The sequence below is a fragment of the Lepidochelys olivacea genome, assembly GCF_965140295.1.
Source record: "Lepidochelys olivacea isolate rLepOli2 genome assembly, chromosome: 2".
NCBI lineage: Eukaryota > Metazoa > Chordata > Testudines > Cheloniidae > Lepidochelys > Lepidochelys olivacea.
Window position 1 is genome coordinate 213,475,719 of NC_140412.1, and position 22,655 is coordinate 213,498,373.

At 39.3% G+C, this 22,655-nt stretch overlaps 1 protein-coding gene across 1 annotated transcript in view; it reads right to left on the reverse strand.

Moving 5' to 3' along the window:
- The window catches only part of HDAC9 (histone deacetylase 9), a 703,417-nt gene that overhangs the window by 347,478 nt on the left and 333,284 nt on the right, over nucleotides 1-22,655 (reverse strand). Inside the window, exon 4 of the mRNA XM_084619569.1 lies at nucleotides 12,337-12,399. Within this exon, the coding sequence (XP_084475695.1) occupies nucleotides 12,337-12,399 (63 nt within the window). The remainder of the gene's footprint in view (nucleotides 1-12,336; nucleotides 12,400-22,655) is intronic.

Genomic DNA, 22,655 nt, shown 5'->3' on the forward strand with positions numbered 1-22,655 from the left:
ATGTAATTAAGTGGTGTTTAATACAGTGTTAATTAGGTGTGAAATACTAAGCTCTGGTCTTTTCATATACAAATTACCAATTAAATTTTGAGAGGTGCTTTTTCTAGGCACTCAGGGCCTGTCTACACTTGAAATGCTACAGCGCTATGACACTGTAGCACTTCAGTGTAGATACTAACTCCATAATCCACCTACCTAAGAGGCAGTAGCTAGGTCGATGGAAGAATTCTTCAATCAACCTAGCAGTGTCTACACTGGGGGTTAGGTCGGTTTAACTATGCTATTCCAGGGTTTTGATTTTTCACACCCGAGTGACATAGTTAAGCCAACTTAATTTTCTAGTGTAGACTAGACCTCAGTCAAGAGCAACCTTGGTCAAGGGCAGCAGAGTTCAGGTGACTCAGTGAGATCTTCCAAAGAGACCATTCCTCAAAGAGAAAGCAAGTTGTAAAGTCCTAGTTGAATACAAAGGAGTTTCTTAATACAAATCCTTCTTGGTTGAAGCAGACAAAATCTTAGACATAAATGTAGCCAGCAGATGATGGAGTTTCACAGCTGAGTAGAGTGTGTCTCTACTGTATACTGCCATCAATTTTGTTTCTCCTATAAAATAAAATAAAATAAAATGAAAAAAAAACCCCAAACCCTGACTTCCAAATTGGGAAGCTAGACTGGGGAATGAGGTGGAATTTTTCTACCAAATTTGAAAAGAGTTGGCCGAGGATTGTTATGGAACCCTAAATAAATCACTTTGTAGCAAAAAAGGGGAAAAAAGGAGAAAGCAGAAAAGAAATAAATATTAAATTTACTGAACTCCTGCTACTGAAGTTTGGCATAGCAATAAAATGTAGTATATTATTTATTAATCTGTGTTTGTATAGCACCTAAGCACAATGGGGTCCTGGTCCATGATTGGAGCTCCTAGTTGCTATGGTAAAACAAATAAAAATAATTATCAGCACCACCACCACCCCTCGAAGGAAACAAATTAGGCCAAACTCCTTGAGATCCTTATGAAGGAAGCTTTTCATAGAGTCATAGACTGTAAAGTCAGAAGGGACCACTGTGAATGTCTTGTCTGACTTCCCATATAACACAGGCCATAGGACTTTTCTGAATTAATTCCTGTTTGAACTACACAATACCTTTTTAGAAAGATATCAAATTGTGATTTAAACATTGCCAGTAATGGAGAATCCATCACTGCTACAGACCTCAGAATATGTGCAAGTGGAGGGTGATGGGGGACAGAACAGTAGGTTTATGGCGCTTCCCCCTTCCTGTTGACCTACTGAAGCCTGCAGAATGGGAGAACTACCAAATAACCTTAGGAGAATCATTGGCCCCACTCACAAGCCTTAGCAAGCTTGTTTGAGCTCACCTAACCCTTGAGCCTTAGGCTACATCTGCACTGAACCAAGGATGTGATTTGCAGCCCATGTAGACGTACCCATAATAACTTTAATCTAGTTAGCTCAATAAAAAGAGCAGTCACGATGTGGCAGCACAGTCTGCACAAGCCTGCCTTACCCCCCAGGGTACATAACCACTTGTTCAGCCCACAATGAAGTGCATGCTGCTATGTCCTCACTTCTATTTTTAGAGAGCTAGCTAGATTAAAGTGAGCATGGGTACATCAATACAAGGTGCAAACTACACCCCTGACTACTGTGGTGTAGATGTGCCCCCCAGAGTCTCTTGCATTTCCATGAACCTTTGTAAGGTCAGTATCACTACCATTTATTCATCTGCAGTAAGAAGAAAAGGAGTACTTGTGGCACCTTAGAGACTAACAAATTTATTTGAGCATAAGCTTTCGTGACCTACAGCTCACTTCATCGGATGCATTCAGTGGAATTCACTGAATGCATCCGATGAAGTGAGCTGTAGCTCACGAAAGCTTATGCTCAAATAAATTTGTTAATCTCTAAGGTGCCACAAGTACTCCTTTTCTTTTTGCGAATACAGACTAACATGGCTGCTACTCTGAAACCTGTCATCTGCAGTGTCACTCTATTAATCTTAGTTACAGTAGCTTTCCTTGTCTCCGTTTCCACTTTGCTCATGGTTTTTCTACTGTTGTCACTTGCAATTTCCTTGCTTCCTGCATAAAGTTTTCCGATTGCCTCAGTATTAGCCTTTATGTATTGAAATCAGCACAAAAATAGCAAATAGGTGCAAAATTCTAATTGGCCAAAAAGATGAAGGGGAGGAGAAATGAGTGTAAGTGTTCTGGTCTAATTCTATGTCCCCACAAACCTATGCAGAATCTGCTCTGTAAGTGCTCTATGAATGCCAAGGTGCATTCCAAGAAGGAGCCTAGGGATGTATCCCACACATTGTGACACACGTAACGTGCCCATAGTCCTATGCACCCCACACTAGACGGGTAACTAAGGGCTTGTCTAGATGAACAAATAGGTTCATGGTAAGCTGGGGTATAAATCATCTACTCTTGTTTCAAAACAGAGTAGATCAAACCACATTACGGAACTTTTAGTGCATGGTAGTAGGGACCACTCGTACAGTTAGTGTCCACATACTTACGCGAAGTAGATTTACATCCCAGCTTGCTGCGCACTAACTGTTCATGTAGATAAGCCCGTGTTGTTCTGCCAAAACACTATATGTGGTAGGGAGAAGGATGCCTGAATATTGGCTCAGAACTAATTGCTTTTGTGCCTTAATGTACAACTGTTTGGGAGAAAATCAACGTGTGTCTGAATTTGGCCCTTACAACTTTTGCTTATTTCATAATGTTCTCATTTTTTCCGTGTGTTCTTCATTATTTTCCTTTTTTTGTATAGATCCTCTATTCTTTCAGTTAAACGTGGCTATTTCAGAATAGTTTTCCCCTTCCTTATTTTAGGTACACTTTCCTAGCTGGCTAATGTGTATTTCAATCTCCCTTTTCCACTTCCTATGCAATTCCCTTTCATTTTCAGTTCTTTCACCAATCTCCCTGGCAGCAACATTTAACATTTTCTGGAGGTGCACCTACAATGTTAACCTTTTTGCTCCAAGTACTATGTTTCTTAACCTCTCTCATCCTTTTCCAACCACTTTCCATCTGGGGTCTTAATCTATCATACTACCTGAAGAAATATACATGAGAGCTAAATATTATTACTGAGGCTGAAATTATTTCAATGGAAACTATTCTTAATCTTTAAAAATGTACATTGTTGTCTTTCTCTGAAAAAAAGTCATTGGATGGCAAATGTCTTAAAGAAACAATGACACGAAAGAATGGCATAAACCCTTAAGGAAAATATACTATACACCTGTCCTGCTACTTTTATTAATAAAGACATATACTGGCAATCTTTTCTTTCTACCTCATACATTTTTTCTTGTGCGTCAAGATATTAAATCTCTCTGACATTAAATTATTCATCTCAGAATAAACTCCCCAAAAGCCTGTGTTTAAATGTATTTAATCTTTTTTGTTGTTGTTGTAATTCATACATTTTCCGCATGCATTTTAAACAGTTTCAAGGTCATTTCTAACCGATTCAAATTTGACTGTCAAAAACAACAGTCTAGAAGATTGGGATTGGTTGTTTAGATTCTTTTAGACCCATGAAAATATAATGTTGATCCAGTTCAAGGAAAAAGCCATGCCTTTCAAAATGACTGGTGAACTAAGGATCACACAGGTGGATTAAGAGGACTAAAAAAATATTCTCAGTAGACAGTGGAGTTATGAAGGACTAAGTAATAAAGTCAATTGCTAACATATTTACTGTGGTTGCATGCAGAAGAAGCACAAACCAAACACAGTTACTGCATAACATTTGGCATTTAGAGGCTATATTCCCTCATCCCTGCAGTATTGTTACTGCTCAACACCAACAGGGCGATGGCCTCGGGCACAAAGAAAGAAAAAGGAAACTTGGATTAAGAACAGAACAAATGGGGGAAATTATTAAATTAACATTAAGCTTTCTCATTATTCCATTCCAGGCTGCACATAAATTGAATAGCTATCATTCCTCCCTGGGGTATGCATACCTCCAGCTGCACGCACCCTGGGAGAGAACAATAACCTTTGATTGTAAAAACATGATTTTGAAAATTGGCATTTTGAAAGAATTCATTTTGTGCTCGGTCTTGTCTCATTTTGATTATACTCAGTCTCAATACCAGAAGGAATGTGCTATCATTAGAATGAACCATCCTGCATTTCAAGCACCCTCATCAACAAAGGGCCTGAATTCTTGAAGCTCTTGTCATGTTTATACGCTTCCCGAAGCAGTAAGTGGTTTATAATCGGGAGACAAAAACAACTAAAGCAGATGTATCAGCTATGTTCAGATGATAATGCCAAAGTAGCCTTAAAGTAGTGTACAAAACTGCATATCTGACAAAAACAAACTCTTGCTTATCCTATATTATATGAGTTAAGCATTAATGCAGCGCTGCCACATCATATCATGGATGCTGCCATTTTTTCAAGTATTTTTAAACACTTGCATTCCAAAGTGGATATAACCCAGGGACATTTTGTTTAGTCAGGAATGTGCACAGAGGTCACAATAAGCTGTTTAATTTGGGGGGAAAGTTTGTTAGACTGTTATGATATTACTGCAGTATATTTCACCAGCTCCCTGAGCAACACGTACCTATAGATCTGTCACATTATCTTCATTCTTTCTTCTTACATTGCCTACTAAAGCTACACTGAGCCTACTACTGCCCTTCATTTCACCTGTGCAACCACACTAACTTCAGTAGGGTTCTGTGGGTGTAAGCAAGTGGAGAATTTAGCCCATCATAGTTATGACCTATAGCTCTCTATGTAGGATTTGAAGCTGTACAGGTAATCATGTATGTTTTAGGGGCAGTCGGAAGGGGTTTGCTAAAATGTGTCAAAGAACTGAAGTTGCTGATTGTGTCTTTGCATAGAGAATTACAATGCACATTGGCATGTAGATGAATTGAAGACGTTTCTATTGTGGTTAATGAGTTTTCACTAGAAGGGTCGAAGCTGGAGGAGCTGTATATGTGTGACATGTTCGCACTGAACACGGAGCTTGACAGTGCTTGCCCCTAAAAATAGAACCTGAATGACCCTTGTTGTCTTTGTCAACCGAAATCTTGTGATCCCTGTGACATGGTGTGTTAATCTGGACCACTTTCTCTGCCTGTGGAGAAGAGAGCGCTATCCTAAGGCATCTCTTTTTAGTTGAAGTAGTAGTGATAAAAGGGATGTTGCATCTGCTACAAGCACACATTTTAAACGATATCATCACCCCTTAGCAGGCTGTTATCATGTTGTTTTGGCAGCAGGAAGGAATCTGTGGTTTTTCTTGAATGTTGCTCTTCTTTATTTAAACTACTAGAAATAACCCAAAAATGACAGAATGCTCTGTCTATAAATAATCATTCCGGTGTAGAGTTATATTAGGAGGTAACTCAGATGGAATGATAACGCCTAGCAGGCTAATCTTAGACCTGTAATGCCACAAGATGAAAATAACTAGGCTAAGAATAACTGACCCATTGGAGTCAGCCTTCTGAAGAGATCCACAATATAGGGCATGTTAGATTTTCATAGATTTAACAATAATCTGTCATCTTCTTTCCTCAGAATGCTTTTGGGTTATTTTGTGTTTTTAATCAGAAGAAACAGTATTTATACTGGGTTACCATGTAATGCCATCTGAAACCTCACATGGCAAATACACACACACACACACAGATGTGTATTAATGTTTTATACTACATGGTCAGTCATTCTGCCTTCTCACAGCTTTTGCTTTCTCCACAAACACTGTGCAAGAGAAAGGGAAAGAATGGTTAATGCAGAAATGGAAGTTTGATTAAAGCTATGACAATGCAAATTGTATATTAAATGGGGCGAATTCTCTCCTTGCACTCAGTGCATGAAATCAATGGGTTCATACACAGGTATAAATTATGACAGAATTTGGTTCATACTATCTGCTTTTAAGTGCAATACATACCAATCTATGGAGTAGAGCTGAAGATTTTAATACATGTGGCTAAAATAATATAACGAAAAAACCAGAAAGAGTTTAAGTCCTCCCCTACTGAAAGTTATCATGCACTGTACGCTACAGAGTTGTTGTTGGTATCAGAGAGTACCTGCAATTCAGTCAAGGAGCAGCTGCAGTACTTTCAATGCCAAGCATTCGGAAATCAAGAGACTGGCTTAAAAGTTTTTTTAAAATATTACATATTGGATTGTTTTTATCTGAATCTGGCGGGGGGAGGGGGTTGTGCCTTTAAGGGTTTGTATTTTCACACTTTTCTCCATAACCGTGAGAACTAGAAATTTAAGGAAAGCTGAGATTTTCACATAATCTCAGGTATCCAGGAGCTAAGGCTTTAAGAAAAATATCAAATATCGCAAGACACATGATGGAATGAGAATTGGCCAAATCCATGCCCTCTTTTAGGAAAGGTAAAGTCCAAAAACAGTGTCGCTCAGAACAGGGCCAATCTAGCAGGTGCTTTCTGTTCCCCTTGGCTGTTCACACAGCTCATTGTAGTATCAATGTCCAGTCTTGCAGCCCTAGAGCAAGCAAAACTTCCACTGAAGTCAATGGAGTTTTCACTGCATGAGGACTGCAGTATCCACAGTACTTTGGCTCTTCTAATTCCATTAAAGGTGATGGCAAGCCTCAGAATTTAAACAGCCGTAACACTGAATAGATCCTATTTTCTCCCTTTGAGTCTGTGGGACAGAAATGGATTCCCTTGGCAGCAAAATTCTGGATGCTTTAAAGAGTTTATGGGTTTCATATCTACAGCAGCAAAATATTCTCTGCTTCTTGGAACATGCTTAATGCTCAGCTTTTCTGCTTATCCTCTTTCCAGAGCTCTAGAGAGAGCCAAAAAGCACAAGTTCAGGGAAACATCAAGCGTTCTCTGTCACAATAGTGTTTTAACAGCCACAGTGCCATTGCCTCAGGATCACAAGATCCATACAGCCCCTTACCAATATAAAATGCTATATGGTATCTAACTGAAATGGACAAATAATTCAAGTTTTCCATGAATATTAGAGATGGGGTTCTCAACCTTTTCCTTTCTGAGCCTCCGCCCCCCCACCCCCAACATGCTATAAAAACTCCCCGGCCCACCTGTGCCATAACAACTGTTTTGCTGCATATAAAAGCCAGGGTCAGTGTTAGGGGATAGCAAGCAGGGCAACTGCCTGGGGCCCAACACCACAGGACCCCCACAAAGCTACATTTCTCAAGCTTCAGTCCCAGATGGCGGGGCTCAGGGCCCCAGGCTTCAGCCCCGTGTGGTGGGGCTTCGGGTTCCTGCCCTGTGTCCCAGCAAATGTAATGTTGGCCCTGCTTGGTGGACCCCCTGAAACCTGCTTGCAGCCCCCCTGGGGGCCCCAGACCTCTGGTTGAGAACCATTGTATTAGAGCAAATCTTCAAATGAATTGGATTCAGCCATCCTTATGATCATTTTGCATTCACCATGCAAGAACATATGAGCAACTGAGTTTTCTTGGCCTTAGGAAGTGGATTTCAAAGTCACACATGCTAGTATTTGCAGTTGACCATTCACATACTTATCTAACCACAGAACAGAAACAACAATGATTAGGGGACTGGAACACATGAGTTATGAGGAGAGGCTGAGGGAGCTGGGATTGTTTAGCCTGCAGAAGAGAAGAATGAGGGGGGATTTGATAGCTGCTTTCAACTACCTGAAAGGGGGTTCCAAAGAGGATGGCTCTAGACTGTTCTCAATGGTAGCAGATGACAGAACGAGGAGTAATGGTCTCAAGTTGCAGTGGGGGAGGTTTAGATTGGATATTAGGAAAAACTTTTTCACTAAGAGGGTGGTGAAACACTGGAATGTGTTACCTAGGGAGGTGGTAGAATCTCCTTCCTTAGAGGTTTTTAAGGTCAGGCTTGACAAAGCCCTGGCTGGGATGATTTAACTGGGAATTGGTCCTGCTTTGAGCAGGGGGTTGGACTAGATGACCTTCTGGGGTCCCTTCCAACCCTGATATTCTATGATTCTATGAACAAACATGATTTATTCCACCACTCACCTCTAAGCAATGCAACTTGAATTTCTTGATCAAACCACAGAATAAAATATTTGAAAATACATGCACTGACTAGATTTCAGGAAATTGCAAATCTTTTGGAAGCAGATAGAGAGGCTACGTTAATCAAATACGTCATTCTGAATTATTTTACTTCACGGGGAACATCCTTGTGAGCCTGATAAGTAAGAATTATTTTCCTGATTTTACGGGAAAAACTGAGATGTACCAAGTTATGTAACTTGCCCAGGGCCAGCAAGTCAACAGCACATTTAGGCTTAGAACTCAAGCTCTTTCTTGAGCTTTGACCAGGCTTGTAAGCACAACACAACAGTATAGGATCAGAAGAGAAGAATTCTTTATCCAAATACAAATGCAGGTAGAGTGCAGGGAGGAAGAATGCAGGAATCCATGTTGGAATATGGCCAGGAAAGCAGGACCAACATCCCTACCCTTCTTAAAAAATGGCAAGGAATATTTAATGAATAAAAGGATTCATGATCTTGGGTTTACTTCTCAAAGCCATGTATCCTCAGTTCTCACAGCATGGTAAATCTACGTCTCCCCTCTACACAAAGGCCAAATTCATCACTGGTTAAGCTCCATTTAATCCAATTATTATTGTTCAGTGCAAATTTTTGCCCTGCTCTAAAAAAGCTTAGTAGTATTAAACATCAATTATTATTGTTCTGGGCAAATTATTTGCCTTGCTCTGTTAAGCTTACTGGCCTTTCACTAGAGATCAGCTTGACCCAACACACTTTCCCCATTTTCAGTGGGGAAATTAACAAGACAAAGTATTTTTTCCTTAGAGAGAAAGAGAGAAGTTCACTTTCTTTTGTCTAAAATACATAGTTGATACCATAATTTTAATCAGTATTGTCTTGTTAAAGAAACCTGCCGAGTACGTGGTAGTGCATTTCAGAGCAAATAATACCATACATTAACATATAGTACAGTCTTTTTCAAGATCGCTGATATTCTTATTGTCTGACATAGGGTGTAGGTGTTTGTAATTATATACCTTCTTGATTTGGTGCCTATCTGGATTGTCCCATTCATGATTATACTTTGATTGGTACTTATCCAGATCATCCCATTCATAAGGTGATTTACAAGCTGAGATGGAGGCAGGCAGGCAAAGCAGTAATTAAGGGAATACCAGAAGTGCTGTTTCACATGACAGGAGTATTTCATATGCCTGGTATTCTTAGAAATTCCTCAGAGAGTTTGGTTTGCGAATACATATCAGATGCCCATTGGAAGTGTCTCCTTTGGGGTTGACTCCATCTATCTTAAAAATAGAGCTGAGGAATGCGTGCACAGTGAATCTGGAGATTTGCAAATCTAAAAATCCATTAACTGAGTGCTAAATTTGTGCTAATTCCTAGATTTCTGAAGGATTAAGGGTGCACAGTGTAAATATTTAGAGGTCTAGTCTCTTATGATAAATATGCATAGCGCATTAATAGGAATGGAAGTTACACGTCTACATGAGAAAACAGACCACTAAGCTATTAGTGTACACACACAAAAAACCACTACAATTAGCTGACAATTTAGCCACCCTGTCTAACAAAGCCATATAGCACCCTAGCAGCCTTAGAGGAGCAACTCCTCTCTCCTATAAGCAGTAGAGCAGGTTCTGCTGACACAGATGTCTTTCACAAATTTCAGAAATGTGGGGGGTAGGGGTGTTTTCATTTTAAATCACATTAAGGTACAGCAGCATCTCATTTATTATTTGTTGCATAACAGTGTGATAAAATATTATAGAACAAACGGGAGGCACCTTTCCAGTTCAGAAATATATGGATCCTTAGTGTTTTATTAGATTTCATCGATTGATGTGACATTTTTCATAAGTTCTGTAAAACATGAGCCAACATATAACACTGGACCCTCTAGTCACACATGTGATGGATTAAACTGCAGACTATGTAAATTGTTAACTAGTTGTATTTTATTTGTGTATTTTAAAGGTCAGCATAAATACTGAAAAATGTTTTTTGTTTTAAACAAAGTAACTTTTAAACTGTTTAAAGCCTTCAACTGGAAGACAGTCTTTTGTCTCCCAATTAAGAAAGGAAGCCATTAAAACATTATCTATTGATTTAGAAGAAGTTTTATGTGTTACATGGATCTAACAATACCAGATAAAAGACAGATGTTATCTGACATTCTTGTCTCCAAGGAAGGAAAATAGAGCTATAATCTCACAGAAAAGTACCAGCTTTTCTTGGGTTCCAAATCAGATAACTGCTGTTATTCAAATGGCACTGACTGGTAGTTCAAGGAAGCACAGGGTTATGCACTAACTTTCCACCTCTGTAAAACTGTGTTCAAAATTGGCTTTTTTGCAAATGAAAACGAAAAGAGTGGTCCTAGTCCGATCTCTGGGTTATGTCGGTGCCTATTACAAAACCACCATACACCTATTAATCTGTGCACAGTAGGCCAGTGATTATAACAACAGGTCTATGCTTAGGTGGCTTGGCAGAGTTGTGAGAAAGCTTGAAAGAAATTTCGGAGCCTAGCCTCAGTCTGAGCCGTGGCTTAAACCTTTACACTTATGAACAAATTTACCCCCAGATTTTTTTTTAAACAAGGAACCTGGCACGAGTGGTACAAAACCTATTCCCAAAACACAAAGAAACAGCTTTGGAAATTCTTGAAGAGGAGACCAAAAACTGAGTCACAATGGGAGGGGAAAAAAGCTTTACAACAGAGAAAACAGACAATACTAAGCAGTACTGGTCAAAAGTTCCCTCTCCCATTCCATTATCTCCAGGCTTGAGATTGCATTTAAGCACTTCTTCAGTCTTTCATCACTTCTCTCAATGTATAATTATTCCTAGGTGGCCTGGGTTTTCTGCAACGGAAATTATTTACTGTGCTGTTAAGACATGTATATGCCTTGGCTGAAAAGGCAGGCATTCCCAGTTGACAAACTCTCACAACATTACAATTTATTTTAATATCTGAAACCAATATTCTGCTTCTCAGTTCCACCCCAGTATGAAACAAATACAACTCTCAGCTTATCCCTGTCCACAAAACAGGAAAGGAAGTAGATATCAAATATATATACTAATCATAGAAGGTTCAACAGGTGGTCCAAGGATATGACCATTAGAACAGGCATGTTGCGAACCAGCAAAAGGGTTTTTTCAGACATGCTCACACTTCGGAAAGTGGGAAGCACTGCCAAGTTTTGTGACTGTTTCGGGGGGTTAACTAAGATTGAAGTCTATGTGAGCAATTCACAGCAAATTTCACATGCAGGTCTTATGCAAAGCCAACTTTACAACTACTGTAATAAAGGAGAACCAGAAACAAGGAGTTGAAAGTGCATAAAGCAGATAACATTGTGTCCCCAAACATAATGAAGTTAAGCACTGTAAAACCAAAGCCAGAACCTCACAGTGTTAACCAGAGAGAGACCAAATTTGACTTGCACTCTGGGTTATTTTACTAAGTTATCTTGTTAAACTCTTGCAACGTAATTCAGTTTCAGTGCATCATTTGCAAGGTCTAAAACACAGATACTACAGAAACTAGAAAATACAAGGTCTTCAAAACTGTGAGATAATATCTGTTATTCTGTAACTGCAGCTTTAAAACACCTGCTTTAAAAACACATCCAACTTACATTTTCAGTGAGTCATCACATCTGACTGGCACTGCCAAGGTTCCCAAATATGTTTAAAGGTACAAACAGGTTTAAAGTAAAGTAATATGTTTAAAGTTACGGGAGCCCTATGTAAGAAAGACACAGATTTACTTTAGAATAATCAAAAATGACAGCATTATGAAAACAGAAAAGGACTTTTACAGAAAACTCTGTCTGTAAATTGAGAAAAAGAAACTTACAAATTGACCTATTCCTGCTTACAAAATGATATATGAACAAAACTGACTAATATGAGTTATATGAATTGCAGCCTGCTGATACGGTCTTGTTTGATGGAGTCTCATTCTGACTGAGCCTGCAATCATTGCAAGCCCCATTTTGCCATCACAGAAAAAGAGAGAAAAAAACCCCGCACTGCATTTTACTTGCTAGTTTTCTTTCTGCTTGGAAGCAGCAGGCTTAAAAGAAAACCACAACAGCAGCAGCAAGTGTTCACATAATATTGTTGTAGAGATAATCATTTAATAAAAAGCAGAATAAAAGAACTTGAAATAGAACCAACTCCTTAAAGCAGAAGTGCTTTACTGTGACAGTTTGTATTTCCTGAGAAAGTCATCCTCCAGACAGAGAAGCCTTAGTTATTGAACTGCCTCTTACCTGAGCTGATCATACTGTGCATTCTTTGCTGAGCAAAGAGCTGTTCACGTCCAGAAACTCCATCTGAGGAAAAACACGATTCGCTCTCGTAAATTGTCTGCAGCATATTCCAATCAGTCTGTACTTCAGCTACATGAAAGATTCATCACTGTATACAGGGGTGTCAGGAGCTACCCTCTCTAATCCTACCTCCTTCACGGGGGGGGGGGGGGGTTGGAGAAATAATAGACTTTGGTAATTAACAATATTTAAGCATTTGAATAAATATCTATTTAAAAAACAAAAGAACAATCCATTTTTGCTCTGCCCCAGTCTGCTGCAAAATAATAAGGAGGACTCAGTGGACTATGCACCTCTGAGTTGGAATAGTTGTGTTCTGGAAGCCAACAGCAGGTGGATGAAGAAATGTATTTGTGCTTCAGGCTTTCTTGTGGGGTGGTGGTGGGGAGAATAAAGCCACTTTAAAAAATAAAACCAAATAAGCACCGTTTCCAGGGACTTCAGCCCCTAAGGGCTTAGTTTCAATTACCCTCAGCCTTGACAAGTGTTTCTGTCTCTGTGCCCTCCTCCTTTCTCTCTCTCCTCTCCGTCTCTCCTCTCTCTCTCTATCTCCCTTTCTCTGTGTCTCTGCAAAGTTGGCTGAAGCTAGTGATAACTCATTTGCATATGAATCAACAACAGTGTGGCCCACAGGCAACAGAAATAGAACAATGGCCAGCCTGAGCCAAAAATAGGTCAAGCATGGCCCAGTGATTGGAGCCTGCATTAATGCACTTAAAAATACCACAGCAAACACAGCTGTCCAGTCTCTGTCTTTCAAACTGCAATTCTCTTGCCAATCCTCAAAAGTAATTAACCCTTTCCCACTGTCAAACTTATTTGTGCACAAATGTATGTTTCTGAGCAGCTTTTCAAGCAAGAAAACAAGAAGGGAACTATAAATTAAAATTCTAGATGTCTTTTATTTCTTTCTTTCTTTCTCCTCCGATCCTCCCCATGGGTATTTTGTGAAAAGAGAACAAAATGAGAAGGGCTCTGGATTGGTTCTAAAATAATACTGGAAGCTTTCGCTCATAATGTGGTTTCTGCCTCACCCACGCACAGCAATCCTGGCATTCTATTTTTGTTGCCTGTTTCTCTGGCTACGCTGCACTTGGCTGTAGCACTAGAATCTTGCTGCTGTCTTTTAGTTTCAGGTCCTACAGTACGCTCAGAAGCAGTGGCTTCTGAAACCAATCAGACTGCGGTGGGTGGGAGGCATATTAATGAGGGATCCATTTTTTCACTTTCATTATAAGCAGTTTGTTCATTTTTAGGATGATTGATATAGTCCTAATGTCTGTTTTCAACTGCAGTACCGCATATTAGAGATGCGCTATTCCAGTGATTTATTAGTCTTTGGACAAGAGCTGCACTAGTCTGCCTCTCTCACAGCTTAAGCTCTAAACAATTTTTACTGCAGTTATCTGAGTTTAAAAGGAAACGTGGACTCAAAATAGCAGCTTTTAGACTTTCATAGAAACGTTAAAACTACATGTTGCTGTGCATCTTGCAAGCTACTGTGTGATGCAATGTCAAGTGTAGCTGTTGCCTGCTCTCTTCTCCCCTTACTCCCAAGAACTGTCTATTTGCATTTTAAAAGGTAGGTGCAGATTATATTTGCTAACTAAGTACAAAGGTCTTTATACGTGCACACACAGAAGTAGATACGTAAATCAACGTTACAGATGATACACCTGGTTTCTTTTGGTTCAGTATTGCTATATAGAGTTTGCTATATGTACGCAAATAGTGCACCATTGTTCTAGCCAAACCATATCAGCTTTTTAATAGACCATATAAAGAGTATAAACTAGCCACAAACCTCTCAAGAGGTACATCAGAGTATTCCAGTTCTGAGAAGGGGAAGGCAACCACAGCAGGTTAGTAATTACGCTACTAGAAAGTCAAATAAGGCAGCAGATGCACATGTTCAATTGTCCTTATGAGACTCAACTAATCGCTGAGCCATTTCAACCATACCTCTTTTCTCTCTTGGAGGTGCAAGGTTACTAAGCTGAACTATGGATTCAATTCTGCTTTTAGGTCAAGTGTAGAGAACTGAATTGTTTGTCACTGAACTGACAGGATAGAACTAGTTTCAGCACAGACAGTTCAATGCATCCACACTAGTCATGCTGATTCGGTCTAAAGACCATTATAGCTGTAAACACAGATTCACATTAGCATTGTTCTAAATGTTTCCGTTGCAATGCCCTATGGGTAACCATCCTGTAGTTCCCCACACTGCTCCCAGAAGTGGTTTCTGGGACATTTATATAGACCATGGATGCACTGCAGGTCAGTAGCGGAAGGCCTGCTGGAACAATTTAATCCTGCATCTGCAGTCTGGCTGCCATTCTGATCAACCTTGCTTTAGGGTCCATACAAGGTTTTATTGTGGATTCTGTATCTCAAGACCATACATTTTAAGAATCTGCCTGATGATGACCCTCTACCACTGTTGAGCATATTGAAATATTGACTTCTCATTCCACCTTCACCACCCCCCATAATCATTAAAAGAGTTTGCATGATTTGGGGCAAAGAAAATCAAGGCAGAAGAATTCTAATAAGTGAAATGCAGGTATTTAACATGTGCAATATCATCAATAACAATAATATTTGAGTAATAGGTGTACATGAGGATGAAAATTAGGGGATAGCATGGACCTCAATTATCATTTTATATAGTGACCACTCTTTTTAATGTAAAAAATATTCAACACATTATATATATCAACAAAAGAACAACAACAAATGGAATCATTATAAATGATTACTAGTGTTCTCTCTCAATCAAACTACAGTTGAGTGTCCGCATATGAGTAATACCACTGACTACTTGTCATTGTAGTTTTCATCTGCAAATGCTAATGCTGATTTTTTGAAATCATTGCAACACAATACACCTCCTTGGCATGCACACAATATGATTGGGACTGTTACATCTACTTCTCATAGACTTACAAGGCATATCACTCTCACAAGAGTACTTTATTAACTCCAAAATATATGGAGGAGAACATAAGAATGGCCACACTGAGTCAGACCAAAGGTCCACATAGCCCAATATCCTGCCTTCTGACAGTGGCCTATGCCAGGTGCCCCAGAGGGAATGAACAGGTAATCATCAAGTGATCCATTCCCTGTTGCTCATTCCCAGCTTCTGGCAAACAGAGGCTAGGGACACCATCCCTGCCCATCTTGGCTAATAGCCATTGATAGACCTGTCCTCCATGAATTTATCTAGTTCTTTTTCTAACCCTGTTATAAGCAAGCATGACATTGTCTGGTACAGTTTTTGAAAACAGAGACTTGGAACTGTCATTGTGCATCCATCCATACTGCAGTGGATCAAGTGCCGGTGTCTCTGGATTCAAAGCACTTTTCCACACACATGCTTGAAAATGTACTCATTTTACAAAAAGAAAAGGAGTACTTGTGGCACCTTAGAGACTAACCAATTTATTAGAGCATAAGCTTTCGTGAGCTACAGCTCACTTCATCAGATGCATATCGTGGAAACTGCAGCAGACTTTATATATACACAGAGAATATGAACCAATACCTCCTCCCACCCCACTGTCCTGCTGGTAATAGCTTACCTAAAGTGATCATCAGGTGGGCCATTTCCAGCACAAATCCACCTGATGTATTTTTTTGCGAATACAGACTAACACGGCTGTTACTCTGAAACTCATTTTACATTTACTATAAATGCTTCAGTTGTTAGTGGTAGGAAACTGAGATTTGGTGTTGACATTTGCCATTTTTTGCTACTGATTTCTACCATGCTTCTGACATGGTGGCACAATTTGATTGTCCGTAGCATGCAGCCATGAATTTCAATGACATCAGGCATTGCTGCACTGAGTCATCCAGAAGAGGGAGGGAGCATCCAGCTCACAGAAACTCAAACATAGTGCTTTTGCCGAGGCCGAAATAGGAAACTACTGTATCACCTGAGAGTGCATGGGCAGTTAACAGTCCTGGTACAATGTTCTGGTGTTGCTCTGCAGGAGCATGGATGTCTATTACAGCTCTCTCTTGTACCTGGGTTCCAAAATCACGGAAGAGGTTAGACTCTGTTCAAGGCAGTGGTGCAAAAAAAAGACAAATACATCAGTGTCATCTGATAATAATGATATTACCAACTGACTATGTTTTGCAACCATCACTCTTTGTTGTGCAAGGATGTTGTTGGCTTCCTCATGAGAGGTGGCCATATACTCTCTATTGATCACTCCATCTCCCTTGTTTATTTCAGCTGTGGTGTTGTCACTGCCTGTGATGACTAGCTTGTGCTTTAATGTGTGTCACTGGTGAAATTTCTTGTCTTGTTAATGAGTTTGGTACAAACTATGCCAATCATCTGTGTCTTATTTTCAGTTACTATCAAGTAACCTTTCTGTGGAGGAAGCTGTGTACTTGTACTCAACTGACACACTCTGCTTGTTTCTGTAGCTCTGCTAAATCTTGTGCTGAAGTCTTTGTACCTGTCAAAGACAAGGTATACATCGCCTACTGCTGCCTTGTGTTTAATATAATCTCTGAAACTGGTCACAAGTCGTTGATGATACCTCTTGCTGGCTAGTGTATTAGCCAAAGAACTACGGAACTGTCAATAATTGTGCAGGTTATCTCTTGTGAAGTATGCCTAGTTGACACCTCTGCCTGCAGCTGCTTCTATAGGTTAGACATAGCATGGGTAATCCTTATGTCACCAGAGCCAGTGAACATTGAGGTTGATACAGGAGCCAACTCACATGACAAAATATTCTTGATGCTCACCCTGGTAAGTGTCTTGTAAGCCTCTTGAACAGATAAGGTTAGTATCAAATATCTTTGTTGGACCAACCTGCACGTGCTTTTTTGTCACTGCCAGTTGCTCTGTTATCCTTAGTATTGTGTCATAGAACTCTTTGGTCAGCCATGTTCAAATTCTTGCATTTGGCGAATTCCAATTTTAAGAGTGTCATGTACATTGATGGATGGTGGTGTCATTCCACCACTGACAATGTTTACCATTGACTTTGGGTGCTTAGTGGGGTGTAAAGGATTGATGCACAGCTCTAGTTTCTTACTAGTGGCTTCTCTGTTCCCACATCTGCAGCTATCCTTGACTTCATTTCTTCTTTGTAGAGCTCTTGTATTTGTGCCTCATTGGTGCTCTTTATGTTTGCAATGTCTTCTACCAGCCAGCTGCATATGTGGAGGCTACGAATCTAAGTCTTCAGGGTAATCCAAATGATGCCACTATGGCTGTGGCCATAACTCAAGAAGGTAGTTTCAATGTACATGTCACTCCATCTGCCATTTCATATTCCTGGAACTTGGTGCATGACATGTTTACCCTTCATAGACCACTCTAAGATGTTACCTGACATGGATTCCTTGGATCACAAGTAATTGACATATCCAACTACAAAGACACAAAGCAGCATCAGTTTCACAGCTTCTAGATGCAGTGGCCCATTTCCTTTTCTTTCTGCTCTTACCTATATAATGATGTCTTGGTTTGGGGGGATAAGAGGAAAGTACTAATAAGCTATACGGTTTATACAGACACTAATACAGATATATCATCTGTACCTCCTAGTTAATTCTGTTCCATAACAAAATATTAGTGTGAAGTGTTCAATAAAATAATTGAAATTTAATTAAAGTAATTTCACTGACATCTGGCTTGTGAATCAGGAGGCGGTGGTGTTCTTATTCCAGTGACAAAGTGTCATCAGGGAATTTCTTTGCATTCAGGGTCTTGAAATCCATAATGCACAAAAACATTGTATGGACACTAAAACAAGATACTGCCAAAAAGTGCATTAAGCTGCCAGACTATACTGGAAAAGAGCAGTGCAAACTGACTATTGAGAGAGCAATGATTCTTAAGACTTGTGGAAAGCAAGAATAATCCATTTTTTTGTGGAACACGCGCAAAATGAAGTATGGAGCACGTTTGTGTGTGGGTGTGAGGTGACTGACAAGTGGGGTTGGGGTTAAAGTCTAACATTACTTAGAATAGAAAATTTCTCTAGTGTAGAAAAAGCTTTTGTCACACATATGTATGTCACAAAGCCTTTCATCCACTCAGAGTGTGTGGCTCAGTTTCCTAATTCAGTGCCTCAAATCAACAAATTCTGTGTTACAGAATACCACCTAAAGGGTAAGTTAAAAACGGTATACAGTATAGAATGTTCATAATTTTCAAACCTTGCTGCCTAAATTCGTATTTAGGCTCCTAAATAAGTGGACTGGACTGATTTTCAGTGGTGCTGGGCATTCACAGGTCCACTTGACTTCAAACAGAAGTTAGGGAGGCTTAGTTAGGAAAAATCAGAATATTTTGTAGGAGTATAAATATGCACTTGAGTGCCTAACTTGAGGCAACCTTAATTTTTAGCATACATATATAAAAACATAAACATACTATACTATCTAAATTATTATACCAGCGATCATCAGTATTGTATCTGAGCATATATAAGAATACACATTTTAAATTTTATATATAAAACTAAATTAAAATGTTATTTATTGCAAAGTCAATTTTTTTTTTTTGCAAAATCAAGGAATAAGTTAGGACTTTTGCAACTTTGATTCTTCCCCTTTGTGCACATGCATTATGGCTGTGATTAAACAAAGCGAAGAATCACAGAAGTGTAGGACTGAAAAGGACCTCAACAGGTCATCTAGTCTAGTCCCTACACTGAAGGCAGGACAACATAATAAAAGACCATTCTTGACAGGTGTTTGTCTAACCTATTCTTAAAAACCTCCTATGATGGAGATTCCACAACATCCCTAAGCAATTTGTTACAGTACTTAACTACCCTCATGGTTAGGAAGTTTTTCCTAATGTCCAACCTAAACCTCTCTTGCGACAATTTAAGCACATTGCTTCTTGTCCTATCCTCAGAGATTAATGAGAACAATTTTTCATCCTCCTCCTTGTAACAACTTTTTATGTACTTGAAAACGGTTATCATGTCCCCCCTTCAGTCTTCTTTTCTGCAGACTAAACCCATTTTTTTTCCAATCTTCCCTCATAGGTCATGTTTTCTAGACCTTTAATCATTTTTGTTGCTCTCCTCTGGACTTTCTTCAATTTGTCCACATCTTTCCTGAGATGTGGCACCCGGAACTGGACACAATACTCCAGCTGAGGCCTTACCAGTGCAGAGTAGATTGGAAGAATTACTTCTTGTGTCATGCTTACAACATGCCTCCTAATACGCCCCAGAATGAGGTTCACTTTTTTTTTTTGCAACAGTGTTACACTGTTAGAACATAAGAACATAAGAACAGCCATACAGGGTCAGATCAAAGGTCCATCCAGCCCAGTATCCTGTCTGCCGACAGTGGCCAATGGCAGGTGCCCCAGAGGGAGTGAACCTAACAGGTAATGATTTAGTGATCTCTCTGCTGCCATCCATCTCCTCCCTCTGAGGCTAGGGACACCATTCCTTACCCATCCAAGCTAACAGGCATTAATGGACTTAATCTCCATGAATTTATCCAGTTCTCTTTTAAACCCTGTTATTGTCCTAGCCTTCACAACCTCCTCAGGCAAGGAGTTCCACAGGTTGACTGTGCACTGAGTGAAGAAGAAATTTCTTTTATTTGTTTTAAACCTGCTACCCATTAATTTCATTTGGTGGCGCCTAGTTCTTTTATTATGGGAATAAATAAATAACTTTTCCTTATTCACTTTCTCCACACCACTCATGATTTTATATATCTCTATCATATCCCCCCTTAGTCTCCTCTTTTCCAAGCTGAAAAGTCCTAGCCTCTTTAAACTCTCCTCATATAGGACCCATTCCAAACCTCTAATCATTTTAGTTGCCCTTTTCTGAACCTTTTCTAATGCCAGTATATCTTTTTTGAGATGAGAGGACCACATATGTATGCAGTATTCAAGATGTGGGCATACCATGGATTTATATAAGGGCAATAAGATATTCTCTGCTTATTCTGTATCCCTTTTTCAATGATTCCTAACATCCTGTTTGCTTTTTTGACTGCTGCTGCACACCACGTGGACGTCTTCAGAGAACTATCCACGATGACTCCAAGATCTTTCTCCTGATTAGTTGTCGCTAATCTCCATCATATTGTATGTATAGTTGGGGTTATTTTTTCCAATGTGCATTACTTTACATTTATCCACATTAAATTTCATTTGCCATTTTGTTGCCCAATCACTTAGTTTTGTGAGATCTTTTTGAAGTTCTTCACAGTCTGCTTTGGTCTTAACTATCTTGAGCAGTTTAGTATCATCTGCAAACTTACCACCTCACTGTTTACCCCTTTCTCCAGATCATGTATGAATATGTTGAATAGGATTGGTCCTAGGACTGACCCTTGGGGAACACCACTAGTTACCCCTGTCCATTCTGAAAATTTACCATTTATTCCTACCCTTTGTTCCCTGTCTTTTAACCAGTTCTCAATCCATGAAAGGATCTTCCCTCTTATCCCATAGCAACTTAATTTACGTAAGAGCCTTTGGTGAGGGACCTTGTCAAAGGCTTTATGGAAATCTAAGTACACTATGTCCACTGGATCCCCCTTGTCCACATGTTTGTTGACCCCCTCAAAGAACTCTAATAGATTAGTAAGACGTGATCTCCCTTTACAGAAACCATGTTGACTTTTGCGCAACAATTTATGTTCTTCTATGTGTCTGACAATTTTATTCTTTACTATTGTTTCAACTAATTTGCCCAGTACTGACGTTAGACTTACCGGTCAATAATTGCCAGGATCACCTCTAGAGCCCTTCTTAAATATTGGCATTACATTAGCTATCTTCCAGTCACTGGGTACAGTAGCTGATTTAAAGGACAGGTTACAAACCATAGTTAATAGTTCCGCAATTTCACATTTGAGTTCTTTCAGAACTCTTGGGTGAATGCCATCTGGTCCCAGTGACTTGTTACTGTTAAGTTTCTCAATTAATTCCAAAACCTCCTCTAGTGACACTTCAATCTGTGACAATTCTTCAGATCTGTCACCTACAAAAGATGGTTCAGGTTTGGGAATCTCCCTAACATCCTCAGCTGTGAAGACTGAAGCAAAGAATTCATTTAGTTTCTCTGCAATGACTTTATCATCTTTAAGTGCTCCTTTTGTATCTCGATAGTCCGGGGCCCCAATGGTTGTTTAGCAGGCTTCCTGCTTCTGATGTACTTAAAAAACATTTTGTTATTACCTTTTGAGTTTTTGGCTAGCTGTTCTTCAAACTCCTTTTTGGCTTTTCTTATTACATTTTTACATTTAATTTGGTGGTGTTTATGCTCCTTTCTATTTACCTCACTAGGATTTGACTTCCACTTTTTAAAATATGCCTTTTTATCTCTCACTGCTTCTTTTACATAGTTATTCAGACACGGTGGCTCTTTTTAAATTCTTTTACTGTGTTTTTTAATTTGGGGTATACATTTATGTTGAGGCCTCTATTATGGTGTCTTTGAAAAGCATCCAGGCAGCTTGCAGGGATTTCACTCGAGTTACTGTACCTTTTAATTTCTGTTTAACTATCCTCCTCATTTTTGCATAGTTCCCCTTTCTGAAATTAAATGCCACAGTGTTGGGCTGTTGAGGTGTTCTTCCCACCACAGGAATGCTAAATGTTATTATATTATGGTCACTATTTCCAAGCGGCCCTGCTGACTCATATTTAGCTTGTTATCCACTGTAAACCCCAGATCCCTTTCTGCAGTACTCCTTGCTATGCAGTCATTTCCCATTTTGTATATGTGCAATTGATTGTTCCTTTCTAACTGCAGTACTTTGCATTTATCCTTATTGAATTTCACCCTATTTACTTCAGACCATTTCTTCAGTTTGTCCAGATCATTTTGAATTTTAATACTATCCTCCAAAGCACTTGTTCCTTGTTTAAAAAAGCACTTGTAACCCCTCGTAACTTGGTACCATCTGCAAGTTAAATAAATAAATGCTTAACTTATGCTTAAGCATAATACTTAAGCATGTGTGTAAATCCATCCCTTTTCAGCAAACACTTAAGCACATGCTTAAATCCTATTAATCTCAATGGGATTTAAACACATGCTTAAATGCATTGCTCAATCAGTGCTTATAATACAATCTTTAACTACGTTGTGATCACATCATTTTATATACATCTTTTATAGCCCCCAGAGGGGAAGGATAAAGAGGAAAATCTGTTTCATATTTCTAAATCTATGCATGTTTCAATCTGCCTTTTCATGCAGGAACATGAGTTTTCTATTCATTTTTCCCCCCAG